The 22,433-nt window shown below is 33.1% G+C and overlaps 1 protein-coding gene across 1 annotated transcript; it reads left to right on the forward strand.

Moving 5' to 3' along the window:
- The first annotated feature begins 15,125 nt into the window (after positions 1-15,125).
- On the forward strand, positions 15,126-22,433 carry LOC119610132 (integrin beta-nu). The gene is given in 9 exon segments (XM_037965233.1): positions 15,126-15,319; positions 15,401-15,477; positions 15,542-15,579; positions 15,581-15,729; positions 20,020-20,770; positions 20,835-21,030; positions 21,163-21,338; positions 21,392-21,960; positions 22,017-22,433. Coding segments are annotated over 9 exon segments (2,385 nt in total). The 5' UTR covers positions 15,126-15,252; the 3' UTR covers positions 22,379-22,433.

A 22,433-nucleotide genomic window follows, 5' to 3' on the forward strand; every position in this document is an offset into this window, starting at 1 on the left:
CAACATTTTTAGTTCAACATTTTGCATGAACATTAATTTTTGTTGTACATTTTAGTGAGTTTTCCTGTTGTTGTTATGTTGGTTGTTTTTGTTGTTCCAAACTTTTCGCCCAAAATAACAGTGCATTTGCGAGGGTTGTGAATCTTGTCGCTCTTAAAGTTTCTGATAAACCAAACATTGCTCCTGGACATGTTACTTTGTTCAGCCGCCCTCACCTTGGTGTTATTGCAATAACAGGGAATAAAGGACTATAACCTAGAGGAATAAATGACTTCTTGGGGTTAAATGTTACTACCGGAGTCAGCTGCCCACAGAATTCGTACTGTACTAGCTATTTGGTGGAAATGAGAGTTGGTTACATATGTTGTGCGAATGTTCGCTGTATGAGGATATTCCAGATGCGGAGGGTTTTGTTGTGACGAGGTCGGATGTAGGTTTTAATTTTAGTAGTGTTTTGTCTAATGAGATTAGTTGTGGTAGAATTGCGGGCTTTGCAAAGGAGGTCTTCAATAGAAGTAGGAGTAGGCGTGGGTATATTAGGTAATAAGTAGAGTTCGGGTGCGGAGATTGTGTGTGTATGTTGTTGTGTGGATTGTGTTGTATGGGGTTACCGGTGCCGGGTCTTCTGGTGCCCAACTGTATATAATCTGGTATCACGGGATCCAGAAGTCCCTGAAACACCGTTTCCAGCCTTGTGAGTACGTGGTGGCTGTGGTTTAAACCCAAATCGCGGGTAGAGCGTAAACTCTGTGTGGAGTTCATTGCAACCGGGTGTCTAACCAACAAAAAGGCATTTAGGAGTTTAGATAGTCTCCGATCCTGACAAAGGGTGAAGACATGTCCAGCAGCATGTTTTCGAAATTGTAACTGTTGCTCATCCTGCCACGGCTTTGTTACAAGTTGAGCAAGGGGACGCTGGTCGATGTATTGTATTCACCCTGCGATTAAAAAAGCACCACCATGGGATAGGGCTACACGCCAGGTACTCACGTAAAGCACTTCGACATTCATTGTAATGGCTATTGGCAGGGGTAAAACGTGGTGTTGTAATTAAAACCCAAATCACGGGAAGAGAATGATGGTTTAAAGACAAGATATGTTTCTGGCAATGTTTTCGACTGAACAGAACCTCACAGAAAGCGACCGCGGGGACTATACTATATATGTACAAATTTTGAATGAGTTCATATCTCAAGAACAGGATGCAGAATTTCCTTTCCCAGAATTAACTTTGAGAACATGTCGGAATAACGTTTCGGTCATTGTGATGAGTTGATGGACAGTATTTATCTGTGCTCTGCGATAAAGTTCCGCATAGTGAACCTTAGTTTATTGAGAAAAACCTTCTTCGGCCTACCATAAAACTTGTCTAGATGCTGTTGCCGAATCAAGTTCAAGTCTTTCAGATATTAGATTGCATGAGCAGTTGCACAAAGTGCTTGTACCTTGCCCAAGTTGTTTGCAAGACTGTCTGGCTTATCGTGATCTTAGACCGTTAAGGAAGGAGATCAAGCAAAATACTACAAGTCCATGATAACTTTCGATCAATTGTACTCTCAGTTAACTGCAAGATTTATCCAATGTTTTATTGTTTTGAGCTGTTAATCTCGATAGGTCATTTATAAACTGAGTAAAACCCGAAACATATATTAAAAGGAACTTTATCATTAACAAAAGAACAAGGATGCTGTACTAATGAACTTCCCTTATGTTGATAAGACTGCAACCCGGTCGGTACTATAAACTGTTGGAGTCAAATGTATCATCGGCCTTTTTATGGAATGATTTGACCTGGTCTCGAAGCAGAGGGCCATATAATCTAGTATCACGGGAACCAGTGGCCTGCAGGGCAGAGTTTCGAACTTTGTCTGGTCCAGTGTATTGAAGACGATCTCTGTGAGTTAATGTGGGGCTAATGAAAAATAATTTGTGTCAAATATACATATATGATAAGGGATATATGAAGGGGTATGCGGCAGAGATAAAGGTGGGACGGCTTAAATCGGCGTTAATTTAGTAGCCGCTGGTATTTCCTATATTAAGCCGCCGACCAAAAATGGTTACGCCGACGACGCCGATCATTTTGCATCGGCGGGTCTCACGGGTTTCACACACCTATGATTAAGATCTGGTCTACCTATTATGTCTCTGGATGCTGTCGCCGAATCAACAGAGATCATCCCATCTGCAGAGAAGAGAAGTTTTTGCATCTCGGAAGTTAAACGGTATAGCTCGAGTACTTGAGCAAGGTGCTTAAACATGCACCGGCCTAAACATGTACAAAAATGTTCAAAGCACACAAGGGGACGGTGGTTCTAATAGATCACGTTGTGGTCGAAAAGGCAGGTGTTCATCTGGTTTTCAAAAATTAGTTCTCCATATAGATTTCCATGTTAACAATATTATGTAATAAGATTTCAGAAGAAGTTCAATGAGAATACTATGTTGGCATAGAAAGAGAGTGATAAATTAAATGTCTTCTTTGAGGTACTTACGTACGTGTGATAGCAAAAAAGAGAGCTCTTTGCCAATATCTACTATAATTCACAAGAGACTTTCTAAATATAGTCAGGAAGTTAATTTCTTGGCACAACAATTTCAATATTTCGAAAGGCAGGAGATTAATTAAAATCGCGTTTATTCCCAAGTGTTCCCTAAGTTATGACCTCTCTCTCTCTCTCTCTGCACAACCCTCGTTAGTCATCTTACATAGAGTTAAACATTACGACAACCTAATATTTCAGAGTTTTTGGAAATTTATAAAACATCAACTACAACTCAAGCTACAACTACAACAACAACAAGAAGAAAATGCAACAGCAATGACATCAACAGCTACAACAACGACAATAAGAACTTTTACTTTTTATTTAAAGTAGAAGGATGTAATTTTAATATAATTTATATTTGATTTACTCGAATAAGACGGATTTTTTTCATCCATCTTGAAAAAAATGTTTACATTAGTAAAGAGGTTAAAAAGAGAAATGTTGCAAACTAAAACATGCCCAACAAAAACTTTGAAATAAATACTCTAATAAAACAAAACAAATTGTTAACTCACTATTTGTAATGACTTATTTAAGTACTTAGTTGGAAGAGAGCAAGGTATGTACTTGCCTACAATGCTATCGCCAGGTTAAAATAAACAGTTAAAATGCTTTTTATCCTATAACTTCTACATGTAAACATGATAATTTATAAGTTCGGCTGAAGACAGGCCTACATACATAACTAGATCATTTTCGGAAAGATACAGAAAATTAACAGGTCGTTTTACAAGGAATGTGTTAAAACTAGAATCTATCTTAACCCCTAAAGACACCAGCCCTAATTCAGTTCTTTTCTCCTTAAAAAAGCATCATAGAAAAAGAATTATCACACGAAAAAAAATCAATAAAATAATCTTATTTCAAATGCATTAAGTTTAATTTCAATTGAAAATGTAATTCTATAGATTCTTTAAAAAAAAAAAAAAACTTTAATTTAATTCATTAAAAACATGTTCATTCATTAACTTCTCTACATTCACTTTAAAATTGTATTTATTTATATAAATCAAATTACATACATACAAACAAACATATACACATTTTTACAAAAATTTAACTAGTTTTGTACAACTGACTATAAAAAAACAAGTAAGAGTGTTATATTCGGCTATGCCGAATCTTATATACCCACCATCAAGCCTCGTTTGACTCGAATGAAACTTACTTATATCTAATTTCATCTATATACTTTTTAGGCCAGTTATAAGCGTTAAAGTTATTTTCTGAAGGGGACCTTAAATAGGGGAGTAGGGTCAATTATGGGTCGATCCTCATAAAATTTTGTAGATAGAATTTGGTTCGTATCAAATTTATTTGTGTCGAATTTTATCGCTACACTCGTATTTTTAAGTCATTAATGAGCGTTGCAGTCATTTTCTGAAGGGGACCTTATATGGGGGGTAGGGTCAATCATGGACCGATCCTTATAAAATTTTTTAGATAGATTTTTGACTCGTATGAAACTTACTTATATCGAATTTCATCTATATACTAGTATTTTTAAGCCAGTATTGAGCGTTAAAGTCATTTTCTGAAGGGGACCTTATAGGGGGGAGGGGGGGGGGGGGTTGGTAGGGTTCAATTATGGACCGATCCTCATAAAATTTTGCATAGTGATTTTGGATAACAAGAAACTTACTTATGTCGAATTTCATCGCTATATTCGTATTAAACAAGTTATGGCTGTTAAAGCTGCTTTTCGAGGGGCCACTTGTATGGGGGCTATCCGAAAACGTGGACCGATATTGCCCATTTTCAATACCAAACAAACCTTACCTATAAGAAATACTTATGTGAAATTTCAACCCTCTAGCTCTTTCCATTCGGACTCTATCGTGCTTTCAACAGACAGACAGACAGACGGACGGACAGACGGACAGACGGACAGACATGGCTAGATCGTCTTAGAATTTAATGAGGACCCAGAATATATATACTTTTGTGGGCCTATGACCAATATTTCGATGTGTTACAAACGGAATGACAAAATCAATATACCCCCCATCTTTTTTGATGGTGGGTATAAAAACTGAACGGTATGAAGAAAAAAAAAACATGTTTTAATTACTTTTAAATTGTTTATAATTTTAATAAAATTAGTTGACAATTCATATTGTTGTATTTTGAATGTTGTTTTTTTTTTCTATAAAAATCTTTTGTTCTATTTACAATTTTTTTAAACACTTTTTGTGTAATTTTTTTTAAAAGATTTTTTTAACTAAATACAAAGAGCATAATGTAAATGAATGAATGAAAATATAAAAAACTTTTATTATCATTTTCAAACATCACAAACATTAATAAATATAATTTTGCAAAAGCACAAAAAAAGTTGTTTTGTAAAGCAGATTTTTGTTAAACTTTTTTTTTTTTTTTGTGTTTATGTTTTGCTGAGAACTTTTTTTAAAAAAATTTCTATTATGAATTATTTATATTAAATCTAAAAAAAAAAAAGTTAAGTATTTATATAACGACTTTGTACAGATTATGATAATAATGAAATTTTTGAAAAAAAAAAAACAAAATTAGTAAAACTTTTTATAAATTAGCTAAATTGTAATGCAATATGAAAAAGTAAATGAATTTTAATTATCTTCTATACTTAAACATATATGTATATGTGTGTAAAAATGTATATTTATAAAAAAGTCATGAGATTGAGTTTCATCACTTCCCAGCGTTTGAACCTAGACTCCTAAAACTTAAAATTTTAGAATTTCTAATTTATAGCTGTAAAAGGTTTCTTAATTCCCAGCAGTTTGGTGAACCTGAACTAGTTATTTATACCCCCCAGGCCACCCGACTACCCAGGTGAATAGATGTTTCAACATGTGCTTTTCATCAGAAGAAGGCAATCGTAACTCCACAGATCATAAAGAGACATTCAGAAAGCTAATCCAAAGGAGTCAGTGTATGACAATATACATTTTCGCTTAAGTTTTTTTTTAAGAGACTACTCTCTAGATTACTTGAAGATAGTAAAGTGACGATGGTCTCTACACTCTTTCATAAAGGGGACACTAAAATGACGACTTCTGTCTAGTTTACAAAAAGTACATATGTACGTGACTAATTACAATCAACCAGGTGGATAGACGTTAAAGGAAATGACTGTAATTATCGGTTGCATTGACCCTTTGTCGATCTTTTACTGATACAAGAAACTCCCACAAAAATGAGCAGAAGGAGGTCTGGTACTTTTTGTAACCATCAGCAGTTTGGGCATCCTAAACTAGCTATTTAACCTATCTCTTACAGTTAACCTTTGGCCGCCCCACTACCCAGGTAACTAAGTATTTTAACATGTGCTTATTCTAGGAGAAAATCAGTCGTCAATCCATAGATTACAAAGAGACAGTCAGAAAGCTAGTCCAAAGCAGTCAGTGCATGACAATATACATTTTTTTGAAGTGACTACTCTTTAGATTACTCGGGAACAGTAAAGTGACGACTGTATCGTTCATAAAGGGGACACTACAGTGACGACTATCTTCTCTTTAGTTTACAAAGAGTACATTTGTAACGAATTAGAATCAACCAGGTGGTTAGACGTAAATTTTACTGATACAAGAAACACCCAAAAATATTCAGGATCCTTATTATCTAGACATATCCGTCTGTCTGGAGAACTCTATAGGTTCCAGGAGAGGTCTGAAATTTTGTAAAATTCGTTCTATTGATGCACAAATAGATTTTATAGGAACTCAATTTCCTCTTCCAAATTTTAAAGTTTCTATTTTCTATAATTTTGAACCTAGAAACGTAAAATTTTCTTGTGCGGACTGAATAAGAATCTATGAGGTTATGTTTTGAGTGATTGAAACGGTATAATTCCCACTAGAATAGCCTTGTAATCTATACTGGTGGAGAACTTTTAAACACACTTGAAAACTACATTTAAGAAAATTTAAAACTCCAATATGAAACTGATTGGACTTTGATCGCAATATAAAAAGATTTACTATTAATATATTTGTAAGAAAAATCAACAAAAAGTTTCAAATTTTATTCCTATGAGAGAAAAAAATTATGTGAATTTATAAATTTTAACAAAAAAAACCAAGAAATATTTTTTTATCTTCTTATTAATGAATTCTTTCAACTTATTTAAATCAATCAAACAAGATCATAGTTAAGTTTATTTAGAAACTAATATATCAACTATAAAATATCAACTAGTTGTAGACTATAAAATTAATCAGTAAATAGAAAAAGACTTAATTAATTTTTATGTTATTTTATAAAATATTATGGTGGTATTTCTAAAAATGGAAATTAACACAATTTTCTGTTTTTTATTAGATCATTTAAGAAGATTTGTTAAGTTAAATATTACAAGTTGTGGCTACTTTTGAATATTAATTAAAAATTAAGATAAATTAGAAACTAAATTGAACATAAAAAGGGCGTTTTTTTTTTGTTGTGTGAAAGAAATAATTAAGTTAACTAAAGTTTAACTAAAAGTTTGAAATTTATAATGATTTTCGCAAGAGGAAGTAGGTTCAATTTTGTGTTGATCCTTATAAAAGTTGATTATGTCTAATTTTATTGCAATATTTGTATTTTTAAGATAGGTTATGAAGGCTGCAGTGTTTTTTTGAAAGCGATCTGATATAGAGTCTTATGTTCGAAATTGGGAGAAAATGTCAAGATAATTTATATATAATTTATAACACATTCGAATATAATTTTGTTGCAAAATAATTGGTTTTCAGAAATACACTTTATATGTAAGCTATGACAAATTATTGCCTACCTATCTATCTATCTATCTATCTATCTATCTATCTATCTATCTATCTATCTATCTTATCTATCTATCTATCTATCTATCTATCTATCTATCTATCTATCTATCTATCTATCTATCTATCTATCTATCTATCTATCTATCTATCTATCTATCTATCTATCTATCTATCTATCTATCTACTATCTATCTATCTATCTATCTATCTATCTATCTATCTATCTATCTATCTATCTATCTATCTATCTATCTATCTATCTATCTATCTATCTATCTATCTATCTATCTATCTATCTATCTATCTATCTATCTATCTATCTATCTATCTATCTATCTATCTATCTATCTATCTATCTATCTATCTATCTATCTATCTATCTATCTATCTATCTATCTATCTATCTATCTATCTATCTATCTATCTATCTATCTATCTATCTATCTATCTATCTATCTATCTATCTATCTATCTATCTATCTATCTATCTATCTATCTATCTATCTATCTATCTATCTATCTATCTATCTATCTATCTATCTATCTATCTATCTATCTATCTATCTATCTATCTATCTATCTATCTATCTATCTATCTATCTATCTATCTATCTACCTATCTATCAATCTATCAGATATTCAGATTTTCATGATATGAATATCTATACTTCTTACTAATGTGAAATTCACAACAATTTTATTAATTCCAATTAATATTGGAAAAAGTAAAACAATTACACTTATCCAACTCTGATAACTGCAAAAGCATTTAATTAATTTAAAAGTAATTGACAACTTACAGGTAGAAAAAGAAAAACGACAAACAAACAAATTTAAAGAAAAGTTTTGCCAAAAATTTGTGCTATAATTATGTTTATAAATTAAACTAGAAGAGCAATAAAAATAAAGGCAAAAAACACTTAAATAATTTGTATTTTTGTTTACTTACCTTATTTTTTGTTGTTTATTTTCTTTTCTTCTTAGTTTTTTCCAATTTCAACTTCAGCTTGAAAAAGAAACAGCAACAATAAAACAGAAAATAACAATAATAAAGAAAAACACAAATTTAAACTGAGAAAAAACTCGCTAAGAAGCTGTTAACGAGCTAGCAGCGAAAAAAGCAGCAGAGGCGGCGGACAGAGCAAAGAAAAACAACAACAATTGTGTTGTTAAAGCAGCAGACAAATTTTAGTTTACTATTAAATTTGTTTTCTTTTGCAGAAATATTTTGATGTACACACAAGATGTTTATATGGTTGTTTTTTAAATTTTAAATATTTTAAATAAAAATTTTAAATTTTTTCAATGAACGATTTATAAAAAACTTTGTTGACACTTACTTTAATTAACACTGCACTTGATACAATAACAATTTTCTTGGCAATTTGTTGGTATATTCAAAATTTTTCTTTACTCCATTCTAAATGGTTTGGCTCTCCTTCTCTCTTATTATTTGGGGAGATTAATTAAATATACAGGAATACTACAACAATAAATACAACGAGAATGTTGTAAACAAACACACGAACACGATTTAAGTTTTATTTATTGATATTTTTGTTTAAGTTAATTTAATTAAACATTTATAAACATGCAATTGTTTTAATTATTTAGTGCTTAATTTTAAATATTTTAAAGAAAAACTTTATTAATTTAGTTTTTGTTTAATATTTACAACAAATATTCACATCGTTTACGGCGAAGACGAAAAATTTATTTCGTTTTTATGTTTTTTTTTTCAAGTTTTACTTTTTACACGCACAAAAACAACAAAAATACTTCCACAAGGAAGCAAAAACAATTTCAGGTTAACAAGAAACTCTCTTTTTGTTTTTGCTTTTTCTGTTTTTGCTGCTTTAGTTAAAAGAAGAGAATGTTGTTATTGTTGTTATATTAAAGGAATTTGAAGCAGAGCTCTGTTGACGTTGACGTCTCTGTGTTTTTACTTTGATATTTTGAGACTACAACAACTTCTTTTACTAAAGCTATTACAATAACAACAAGAAAATCACACACTTTATCACAAACAATCACACACACTCACTATTAATAGTTAAAGGTAAATTTTCCTGTTTTTTCTTCTCTACTCTTCTTAACTATTAAACGAAAATTACTTTATTTTAAATGGCGTAAAATATACAGCAAAATCTTATAAAATATTTTTTATTAGCAATTTTATATTTTCAATTAGAATATTTCTTTCTTTAAATCTTTTTTGTTTTCGATTTTTTTCCAATAAGAATTTTTCGTTTTCTTTCATTAAAATTCTTTTACAAACTCTTATTTAGGCGTAACTAATTTTCACTGTTACTTTGACTATTCTTTAAAAATGTTTACATTTTTTCACTATTCTCTAACACAATTTCCATGCACTTTTTGTTATTTATGAAAAATTTAATTCAACTTATTAAAACACCACACTTTTTCTTAGTAAATGGAAAAAATCCTTAAAATTCAACTTTTTATCCGCACACGTTCGATAAATTTTACGCGCTACGCCGCCGACGTTTTCCAACTGAAGTAGTTTTTTCTTATTCAAATGAAATTTTTCCTTGTTCTACTTTGTTTTGTTTATTCGTCGCTTTGCTTTGTATGTTGTTTTTGTTGTATTCGTTGTTGTTTGCAATTCGCTTGTGTCAAAAACAAACCAGTTGTTTTTAAAAAGTAGTCAATGAAGTTTGTACTGTGTTTAAGCAACTGCGTGTGGTTATTTAGAGACAGTATTGCCAGTTGAAGGTGAAATACTAGTGTGACAGTTTAACAATAGAGGGAGCCAAAATAATAAAAAATTTATTTAACTTTTTCTTTAAAATTTATTTAACTACTCTTATTTATAATGCTCTAATTCAGAAAACAGAAAATTCCTGATCTCATTGAACAAAACCTAATTCTGCTAAGAGAAAGCTAAAATCGACTGTAGAACTGATCTTAATCTGAATAAGAACTAAACTAGAACTAGAACTGAACTAGAACTGAACTAGAACTGAACTAGAACTGAACTAGAACTGAACTAGAACTGAACTAGAACTGAACTAGAACTGAACTAGAACTGAACTAGAACTGAACTAGAACTGAACTAGAACTGAACTGAACTAGAACTGAACTAGAACTGAACTAGAACTGAACTAGAACTGAACTAGAACTGAACTAGAACTGAACTAGAACTGAACTAGAACTGAACTAGAACTGAACTAGAACTGAACTAGAACTGAACTAGAACTGAACTAGAACTGAACTAGAACTGAACTAGAACTGAACTAGAACTGAACTAGAACTGAACTAGAACTGAACTAGAACTGAACTAGAACTGAACTAGAACTGAACTAGAACTGAACTAGAACTGAACTAGAACTGAACTAGAACTGAACTAGAACTGAACTGAACTAGAACTGAACTAGAACTGAACTAGAACTGAACTAGAACTGAACTAGAACTGAACTAGAACTGAACTAGAACTGAACTAGAACTGAACTAGAACTGAACTAGAACTGAACTAGAACTGAACTAGAACTGAACTAGAACTGAACTAGAACTGAACTAGAACTAAACTGAACTAGAACTGAACTAGAACTGAACTAGAACTGAACTAGAACTGAACTAGAACTAGAACTGAACTAGAACTGAACTAGAACTAGAACTAGAACTGAACTTGAACTGGAACTGAACTAGAACTGAACTTGAACTGGAACTGAACTAGAACTGAACTAGAACTGAACTAGAACTGAACTAGAACTGAACTAGAACTGAACTAGAACTGAACTAGAACTGAACTAGAACTGAACTAGAACTGAACTAGAACTGAACTAGAACTGAACTAGAACTGAACTAGAACTGAACTAGAACTGAACTAGAACTGAACTAGAACTGAACTAGAACTGAACTAGAACTGAACTAGAACTGAACTAGAACTGAACTAGAACTGAACTAGAACTGAACTAGAACTGAACTAGAACTGAACTAGAACTGAACTAGAACTGAACTAGAACTGAACTAGAACTGAACTAGAACTGAACTAGAACTGAACTAGAACTGAACTAGAACTGAACTAGAACTGAACTAGAACTGAACTAGAACTGAACTAGAACTGAACTAGAACTGAACTAGAACTGAACTAGAACTGAACTAGAACTGAACTAGAACTGAACTAGAACTGAACTAGAACTGAACTAGAACTGAACTAGAACTGAACTAGAACTGAACTAGAACTGAACTAGAACTGAACTAGAACTGAACTAGAACTGAACTAGAACTGAACTAGATCTGAACTAGAACTGAACTAGAACTGAACTAGAACTGAACTAGAACTGAACTAGAACTGAACTAGAACTGAACTAGAACTGAACTAGAACTGAACTAGAACTGAACTAGAACTGAACTAGAACTGAACTAGAACTGAACTAGAACTGAACTAGAACTGAACTAGAACTGAACTAGAACTGAACTAGATCTGAACTAGAACTGAACTAGAACTGAACTAGAACTGAACTAGAACTGAACTAGAACTGAACTAGAACTGAACTAGAACTGAACTAGAACTGAACTAGAACTGAACTAGAACTGAACTAGAACTGAACTAGAACTGAACTAGAACTGAACTAGAACTGAACTAGAACTGAACTAGAACTAGAACTGAACTAGAACTGAACTAGAACTGAGCTAGAACTGAACTAGAACTGAACTAGAACTGAACTAGAACTGAACTAGAACTGAACTAGAACTGAACTAGAACTGAACTAGAACTGAACTAGAACTGAACTAGAACTGAACTAGAACTGAACTAGAACTGAACTAGAACTGAACTAGAACTGAACTAGAACTGAACTAGAACTGAACTAGAACTGAACTAGAACTGAACTAGAACTGAACTAGAACTGAACTAGAACTGAACTAGAACTGAACTAGAACTGAACTAGAACTGAACTAGAACTGAACTAGAACTGAACTAGAACTGAACTAGAACTGAACTAGAACTGAACTAGAACTGAACTAGAACTGAACTAGAACTGAACTAGAACTGAACTAGAACTGAACTAGAACTGAACTAGAACTGAACTATAGAACTGAACTAGAACTGAACTAGAACTGAACTAGAACTGAACTAGAACTGAACTAGGACTGAACTAGAACTGAACTAAAACTGAACTAGAACTGAACTAGAACTGAACTAGAACTGAACTAGAACTAAACTAAAACTTAACTAGAACTGAACTAGAACTGAACTAGAACTGAACTAGAACTGAACTAGAACTGAACTAGAACTGAACTAGAACTGAACTAGAACTGAACTAGAACTGAACTAGAACTGAACTAGAACTAGAACTGAACTAGAACTGAACTAGAACTGAACTAGAACTGAACTAGAACTGAACTAGAACTAGAACTGAACTAGAACTGAACTAGAACTAGAACTAGAACTGAACTTGAACTGGAACTGAACTAGAACTGAACTTGAACTGGAACTGAACTAGAACTGAACTGAACTAGAACTGAACTAGAACTGAACTAGAACTGAACTAGAACTGAACTAGAACTAACTGAACTAGAACTGAGCTAGAACTGAACTAGAACTGAACTAGAACTGAACTAGAACTGAACTAGAACTGAACTAGAACTGAACTAGAACTGAACTAGAACTGAACTAGAACTGAACTAGAACTGAACTAGAACTGAGCTAGAACTGAACTAGAACTGAACTAGAACTGAACTAGAACTGAACTAGAACTGAACTAGAACTGAACTAGAACTGAACTAGAACTGAACTAGAACTGAACTAGAACTGAACTAGAACTGAACTAGAACTGAACTAGAACTGAACTAGAACTGAACTAGAACTGAACTATAGAACTGAACTAGAACTGAACTAGAACTGAACTAGAACTGAACTAGAACTGAACTAGGACTGAACTAGAACTGAACTAAAACTGAACTAGAACTGAACTAGAACTGAACTAGAACTGAACTAGAACTAAACTAAAACTTAACTAGAACTTAACTAGAACTGAACTAGAACTGAACTAGAACTGAACTAGAACTGAACTAGAACTGAACTAGAACTGAACTAGAACTGAACTAGAACTGAACTAGAACTGAACTAGAACTGAACTAGAACTGAACTAGAACTGAACTAGAACTGAACTAGAACTGAACTAGAACTGAACTAGAACTGAACTAGAACTGAACTAGAACTGAACTAGAACTGAACTAGAACTGAACTAGAACTGAAGAACTGAACTAGAACTGAACTAGAACTGAACTAGAACTGAACTAGAACTGAACTAGAACTGAACTAGAACTGAACTAGAACTAGAACTGAACTAGAACTGAACTAGAACTGAACTAGAACTGAACTAGAACTGAACTAGAACTGAACTAGAACTGAACTAGAACTGAACTAGATCTGAACTAGAACTGAACTAGAACTGAACTAGAACTGAACTAGAACTAACTAGAACTGAACTAGAACTGAACTAGAACTGAACTAGAACTGAACTAGAACTGAACTAGAACTGAACTAGAACTGAACTAGAACTGAACTAGAACTGAACTAGAACTGAACTAACTGAACTAGAACTGAACTAGAACTGAACTAGAACTGAACTAGAACTGAACTAGAACTGAACTAGAACTGAACTAGAACTGAACTAGAACTGAACTAGAACTGAACTAGAACTGAACTAGAACTGAACTAGAACTGAACTAGAACTGAACTAGAACTGAACTAGAACTGAACTAGAACTGAACTAGAACTGAACTAGACTAAACTGAACTAGAACTGAACTAGAACTGAGCTAGAACTGAACTAGAACTGAACTAGAACTGAACTAGAACTGAACTAGAACTGAACTAGAACTGAACTAGAACTGAACTAGAACTGAACTAGAACTGAACTAGAACTGAACTAGAACTGAACTAGAACTGAACTAGAAGAATGAACTAGAACTGAACTAGAACTGAACTAGACTGAACTAGAACTGAACTAGAACTGAACTAGAACTGAACTGAACTAGAACTGAACTAGAACTGAACTAGAACTGAACTAGAACTGAACTAGAACTGAACTAGAACTGAACTAGAACTGAACTAGAACTGAACTAGAACTGAACTAGAACTGAACTAGAACTGAACTAGAACTGAACTAGAACTGAACTAGAACTGAACTAGAACTGAACTAGAACTGAACTAGAACTGAACTAGAACTGAACTATAGAACTGAACTAGAACTGAACTAGAACTGAACTAGAACTGAACTAGAACTGAACTAGGACTGAACTAGAACTGAACTAAAACTGAACTAGAACTGAACTAGAACTGAACTAGAACTGAACTAGAACTAAACTAAAACTAACTAGAACTGAACTACTGAACTAGAACTGAACTAGAACTGAACTGAACTAACTGAACTAGAACTGAACTAGAACTGAACTAGGATAACGCCCCCATCGAAAAATATGTGTTACTGTAGCACTGTAGTCTATATGCATATTTATTTAAATAATATTACATTAATCAACAAATGAGTGAAATTATTGATGCAATTCCATATATTTTCCAAATGACTAATAAAAAAAGTTGTCATATGTAGGTGATGACGTTTAAAAAAAGGGGATGTTATTTAAAACAACCATCATCACCTGGAGTAAACGAGTAGAAGCCCCCAACACAAATATTTAGTTGAAAATCAAAGTTTAGTGAAGCAAATTGTTATAATTTTGTTTATCAACTTTTTTCATATACATACTTATAGTAATTGTTGATAAGGTGAAAAAACGTTAGAGAATTTTAACTCACGCAAAAAAATATAACAATTGTTAAATCAACAAAAAGTTAAGAATTTAGTATAACAACGATGTGGGTTAGCGAAAGAGGGTTGTGAACGAAATAATGGTGAATAAAATAATTATTAAAAAATATTAAATAAATAATTAATAGATATTAAAAGCAACAAACGAAAAATGTCGACTATTTTGAAATTATTTTTTATAACAACAATATTTGCTAAAAGTATTCTAATAAAAGCAGGTGTGTTAATTTGTGTATTAAAAAAAATAAATAAATTAATTGTTTAACAAAAAAATGTGCTCTTTTTATATAACTTCAAAGAAAATCCCTGTATTAATGAAGATACTTGCAAGGGTTGTTTAAGTGCCGATATTTCCTGTGCCTGGTGTACGGATAAGGTGAATAAAAATAGAAAGAAAATTAAAAATATTGAAATTTAAATAAAAAAATATATTCGATTAGCTATACGAATTACGTTATCGTTGCCTTAATCGTACTCAATATGGAGCATGGCTGTCATAACGATCATATTTATGAAAATGAACCGGAGTTCCATACTCTAACCAATGTCGATCTTAAGGATTATGAATTAAGCAATAATCGGGCAGTGCAGGTGCAGCCTCAGAGAGTTTATTTAAAATTAGTTAAATGTAAGTTTTTTTAATTTTTAATTTGCGATTTATATTAAGTAATTAATAATTAGAAAACTTACTCATTATATATACATATATATTTTTTTCTATGGTTATGAATTTAATCGTCGTATCGGTTAAGATAAGATATCTAAGGTCCAATGTTATCTATTGGTTATAGTTTGTTATTTTGTTGTATTTGTATAGTTTAGTTTTTTTTTTTTTTTTAACTCAGCACTCTACAATAGACTTTTAATTTTCGACCACTTTAAGAAACATTCTAACCGTTATTCAGCGCGCATACAGGAATGTAATGTATATTTACGCAGACTTGAATATTTAAAACTAACAAAAATATGAAGCAATTAAAAATATATTGAATTATTCCCTAGAAATTCTATAAAATATTTTAATCTAAATAAGCAAAATCGGCACGTATTCTCATCGTCAATAGTGACTATATACGATTCGTCATCACCAGCTATATTACCATAGAGATACGGTAGGTTCATTTCTTATCTCAAAATATTTGTAAAATATTCTTGTAGTAGACCAACAAACAAAACAAAAAATTAAACTACTGTTTACTCATTCATAGGCCTTTTGGGGTTTGTATGTCATCAGCCCACTTGGTGTAGAAATAAATACATACATACGTTCGTACATAAATATTTTTTCATGTACAATTTGTTTACATTTTAAAATTTGTCAAGACATTAACTGTTAACACTTTACTCTCGTTAGCGGGTTGAAGAGATCTTATCATCTTGTGGGGGAAATACATACAACTACAACATGATGCAAAAACAAATATTTCAGTGTAAATAATTTGACAAAACGACAGATGTGTGTTATAGACAAATGTTTTAATTAAACAGAAAATAAAACGGTAATTTAAAGGGTAGTAATGGGTATTTAACACTACATATCGATCGGTATCGATTTCGGTTTGTACTTCATGAGACAAATGTAACTGAAAGGTATTCTAAAGGCTAGAACTGAAGTAGAATTGAATTGACTGAATTAGAGACCGAACTAGAACTGATACATTATGAACTGAACTAGAACTGACTAGAACTGAACTAGAACTGCAACTAGAACTGAACTAGAACTGAACTAAAACTGAACTAGAACTGAACTAGAACTGACTATGAACTAGAAGCTAACTGAACTAGAACTGAACTAGAACTGAACTAGAACTGAACTAGAACTGAACTAGAACTGAACTAGAACTGAACTAGAACTGAACTAGAACTGAACTAGAGCTGAACTAGAACTGAACTAGAAGTGAACTAGAAGTGAACTAGAAGTGAACTAGAACTGAACTAGAACTGAACTAGAACTGAACTAAAACTGAACTAAAACTGAACTAGAACTGAACTAGAACTGAACTAGAACTGAACTTGAACTGAAATATTACTGAACTAGAACTGAAATAGATCTGAACTAGAACTGAACTAGAATTGAACTAGAACTGAACTAGAACTGAACTAGAACTAAACTAGAACTGAACTAGAACTGAACTAGAACTGAACTAGAACTGAACTAGAACTGAACTAGAATTGAACTAGAAATGAACTAGAACTGAACTAGAACTGAACTGAACTGGAACTGAACTAGAACTGAACTAGAACTGAACTAGAACTGAACTAGAACTGAACTAGAACTGAACTAGAACTGAACTAGAACTGAACTAGAACTGAACTAGAACTGAACTAGAACTGAACTAGAACTGAACTAGAACTGAACTAGAACTGAACTAGAACTGAACTAGAACTGAACTAGAACTGAACTAGAACTGAACTAGAACTGAACTAGAACTGAACTAGAACTGAACTAGAACTGAACTAGAACTGAACTTGAACTGAACTAGAACTGAACTAGAACTGAACTAGAACTGAACTAGAACTGAACTAGAACTGAACTAGAACTGAACTAGAACTGAACTAGAACTGAACTAGAACTGAACTAGAACTGAACTAGAACTGAACTAGAACTAGAACTGAACTAGAACTGAACTGGAACTGAACTGAACTAGAAGTGAACTAGAACTGAACTAGAACTGAACTAGAACTGAACTAGAACTGAACTAGAACTGAACTAGAACTGAACTAGAACTGAACTAGAACTGAACTAGAACAGAACTAGAACTGAACTAGAACTGAACTAGAACTGAACTAGAACTGAACTAGATCTGAACTAGAACTGAACTAGAAACTGAACTAGAACTGAACTAGAACTGAACTAGAACTGAACTAGAACTGAACTAGAACTGAACTAGAACTGAACTTGAACTGAAATATTACTGAAATATTACTGAACTAGAACTGAACTAGAACTGAACTAGAACTGAACTAGAACTAAACTAGAACTAAACTAGAACTGAACTAGAACTGAACTAGAACTGAACTAGAACTGAACTAGAACTGAACTAGAACTGAACTAGAACTGAACTAGAACTGAACTAGAACTGAACTAGAACTGAACTAGAACTGAACTAGAACTGAACTAGAACTGAACTAGAACTGAGCTAGAACTGAACTAGAACTGAACTAGAACTGAACTAGAACTGAACTAGAACTTAACTAGAACTGAACTAGAACTGAACTAGAACTGAACTAGAACTGAACTAGAACTGAACTAGAACTGAACTAGAACTGAACTAGAACTGACCTATAACTGAACTAGAAATGAACTAGAACTGAACTAAATGAACTAGAAACTATAACTGAACCTAGAACTGAACTAGAACTGAACTAAGAACTGAACTAGAACTGAACTAGAACTGAAACTAGAAACTGAACTAGAACTGAACTAGAACTGAACATAAGACTTGAACTAAACTGAACTAGAACTTGAAACTAGAACTGAAACTAGAACTGAACTAGAAACTGAAAACTAGAACTGAACTAGAACTGAACTAGAAATGAACTAGAACTGAACTAGAACTGAACTAGAACTGAACTAAACTGAACTAGAAACTGAACCTAGAACTGAACTAGAACTGAACTAGAACTAGAACTGAACTGAACTTGAACTAGAACCTGAACTAGAACTGAAACTAGAACTCTGAACTAGAACTGAACTAGAACTTGAACTAGAACGAAACTAGAACTTGAAACTAGAACTGAACTAGAAACTGAACTAGAACTGAACTAGAACGGAACTAGAACGAACTAGAACTGAACTAGAACTGAACGAGAAACGGAACTAGAACTGAACTAGAACTTGAACTAGAACTGAACTAGAACTGAACTAGAACTGAACTAGAACTAGAACTGAACTAGAACTGAACTAGAACTCAACTAAACTGAACTAGAACTGAACTAGAACTGAACTAGAACTGAACTAGAACTGAACTAGAAACTAGAACTGAACTAGAACTGAACTAGAACTGAACTAGAACTGAACTAGAACTGAACTAGAACTGAACTAGAACTGAACTAGAACTGAACTAGAACTGAACTAGAACTGAACTAGAACTGAACTAGAACTGAACTAGAACTGAACTAGAAACTGAACTAGAACTGAACTAGAACTGAACTAGAACTGAACTAGAACTGAACTAGAACTGAACTAGAACTAGAACTGAACTAGAACTGAACTAGAACTGAACTAGAACTGAACTAGAACTGAACTAGAACTGAACTAGAACTGAACTAGAACTGAACTAGAACTGAACTAGAACTGAACTAGAACTGAACTAGAACTGAACTAGAACTGAACTAGAACTGAACTAGAACTGAACTAGAACTGAACTAGAACTGAACTAGAACTGAACTAGAACTGAACTAGAACTGAACTAGAACTGAACTAGAACTGAACTAGAACTGAACTAGAACTGAACTAGAACTGAACTAGAACTGAACTAGAACTGAACTAGAACTGAACTAAAGAACTAGAAACTGAACTAGAACTGAAACTGAACTAGAACTGAACTAGAACTGAACTAGAACTGAACTAGAACTGAACTAGAACTGAACTAGAACTGAACTAGAACTGAACTAGAACTGAACTAGAATTGAACTAGAACTGAACTAGAATTGAACTAGAACTGAACTAGAACTGAACTAGAACTGAACTAGAACTGAACTAGAACTGAACTAGAACTGAACTAGAACTGAACTAGAACTGAACTAGAACTGAACTAGAACTGAACTAGAACTGAACTAGAACTGAACTAGAACTGAACTAGAACTGAACTAGAACTGAACTAGAACTGAACTAGAACTGAACTAGAACTGAACTAGAACTGAATTAGAATTGAACTATATTTAATTATATCATTCTTCTTTATATCCCTTTTAGCCCATCCCGAACGTATTAAACTCTCTTATCGTCCAGCACGTAATAATCCTCTCGATCTTTATGTACTTATGGATCTAACCTGGACCATGAGAGACGATCGGGAAACACTAGTCAAGTTGGGTTCGGAATTAGCTACCACTCTCAGAAATTTAACTTCTAATTATCGTTTGGGTTTTGGTAGTTTTGCCGATAAACCAGAAATGCCTATGATAATGCCACATCTAAAAGATAATCCCTGTGCCACCGAAAGGCAAGTGTGTGAACCCACATATGGTTATAGACATCATTTAACACTGACCGAAGATGAAAAACTATTTGTAAGATCTGTTAATGGTAGTAAAGTAACGGGTAATTTGGATAATTTGGAGGGAGGTTTCGATGCTTTAATGCAAGTGTTGGTTTGTCCAAAAGAGATCGGATGGAAAGAAGAGGCCCGTAAGGTGGTTATTTTGGTAACCGATGGTTTTATGCATTTTGCGGGAGATGGTCTATTAGCGGGTATTACCAAACGTAATGATAAAAAATGTCATTTAAATGCGCAAGGCGAATATTTGGGTTCTTTGGAATACGATTATCCCTCATTGGAGGAAATCTATAGAGAATTAGTGAAGAGGAAAATAAGTGTAATTTTTGCGGTAACAGAGGAGGTGGTTACTACTTATAGGGAGATAAGTAATCTAATGAAGGAAATAAGTAATGTAGAGATTTTGAGAGCAGATTCGTCTAATATTTTGGAATTGATAAAGAAAAGGTATGTTGTAATAAGTAAGAGCAAATTACATACCTAGATCTAATATTTTTTTTTCTTTGTATAGTTACGAGAGTTTTATCAAACGCACCCAATTTACTGACAATAGTCCCGATTTTATAAAAATGGAGTATGAGACAGATTGTGGTGGCCAGTTTCCGACTTTAAGAAAACGCAACTATTGCAATAATGTGGAATTGGGTAAGACTGTGGACTTTTATATCAACGTTACTCTCACCGATTTTCCCGACAATGGAGTTTATGTAAGTTTTAAGGATTTCAGATACTTTTTGTACTATTGATTTTTAACATAATCTTTAAATTATTCCGAACATTAAATTAGTAGCTGGGATTAAAAACGATCAAGATATTTAAAATCCACATATTAATTCCAGATTCATAAAATACGCGTGGAAGAATCAGCTTTAAATGAGTTCATGGAAATTGAAGTGGAAATACAAAAACCTTGCCCTTGTCTTGAAGACGCAGATCCTGAGGATGAATATGGTCGATTTCAGTGCAACGAAAATGGTTTTCTGCAATGCGGCATGTGTCAATGTGATGCAGGATGGTAAATATTCACTTATACTTTCGAAATGAATTTAAAATAATTTTTTTTATAAGGACTGGCACCTTTTGTACTTGCCCCACCGATGCTACCAATGCCACCACAAACGAAGCCATTGAAAATCTTTGTCGGCAACCCTTTGATTTGGTTAATTCCCAGGAATTGGGACCCGTTTGTTCGAATCGTGGTGAATGTGATTGTGGCTCGTGTTTTTGTGCCCCTGGTTTTAATGGCAAATTCTGTGAGTGTCCTGAGTGCGATATTGACTGTGATCCCGAGAGGGCCGATTGCGTGTGTGGAAAATGCATTTGCAAATATGGTTGGTCGGGAAATCGCTGCAACTGTAAAGAGAGTACAGATGGCTGTATCGGTCCTACAGGAGAAATTTGTTCTGGTCGGGGCTATTGTGAGTGTGGCGAGTGTTTGTGTAATGATCCATATGTGGGTAAATTTTGTGAAATTGGTTCAGAAACTGAAAATAAACTGTGCGCATTCTATGAGCCTTGTGTGACCTGCCTGATCGAAGAGAAAACCGATATGGGTAAATGTGAGAAGACAACGGAAATATGTTCTAGTGCCGAGAAAAATGAAAGATTTACAACGGCCTTTGTAACCGAAGAAATAGGTAATAAGCCTTAACATTCAAAATTCAAAAAAAAATAATTAATATCTTTAAAACAGACTCCGATATACGCTGTTTAGCTCGTGTGGAAAATAAATTTGGCATCAAGTGTGACCACTATTTTACCTATCAGACCATGGGTCAATCCGAGAACTATTTACTTATACAACTTAACAGTTGTGAACCTGTAAATTATGTGGCGGTAGTAGGTTTTGTGTCTGTCGCCACATTCATTTTGGGTTTACTCTTGATTCTTATCATTTGGGCTTGTATACGTGCTAAAGATGCTCGTGAATACGCCCGTTTTGAGGAGGATCAACGTAACAGTTACCTAATGGAGAGCCCTATTTATAGGGATCCCATTAGTAGATATATAGTACCGAAAGAAGTTAATCGTAAACAAAGCAATCCATTTTTATAATTATTTAGAATAAGCAAAAGAATGACAATAAACTATTTAGTTAAGATAAACATCA

Source organism: Lucilia sericata, unplaced genomic scaffold (genome assembly GCF_015586225.1).
Source record: "Lucilia sericata isolate MDLA Ls3-8-SP2 unplaced genomic scaffold, ASM1558622v1 Contig001124F_arrow, whole genome shotgun sequence".
NCBI lineage: Eukaryota > Metazoa > Arthropoda > Insecta > Diptera > Calliphoridae > Lucilia > Lucilia sericata.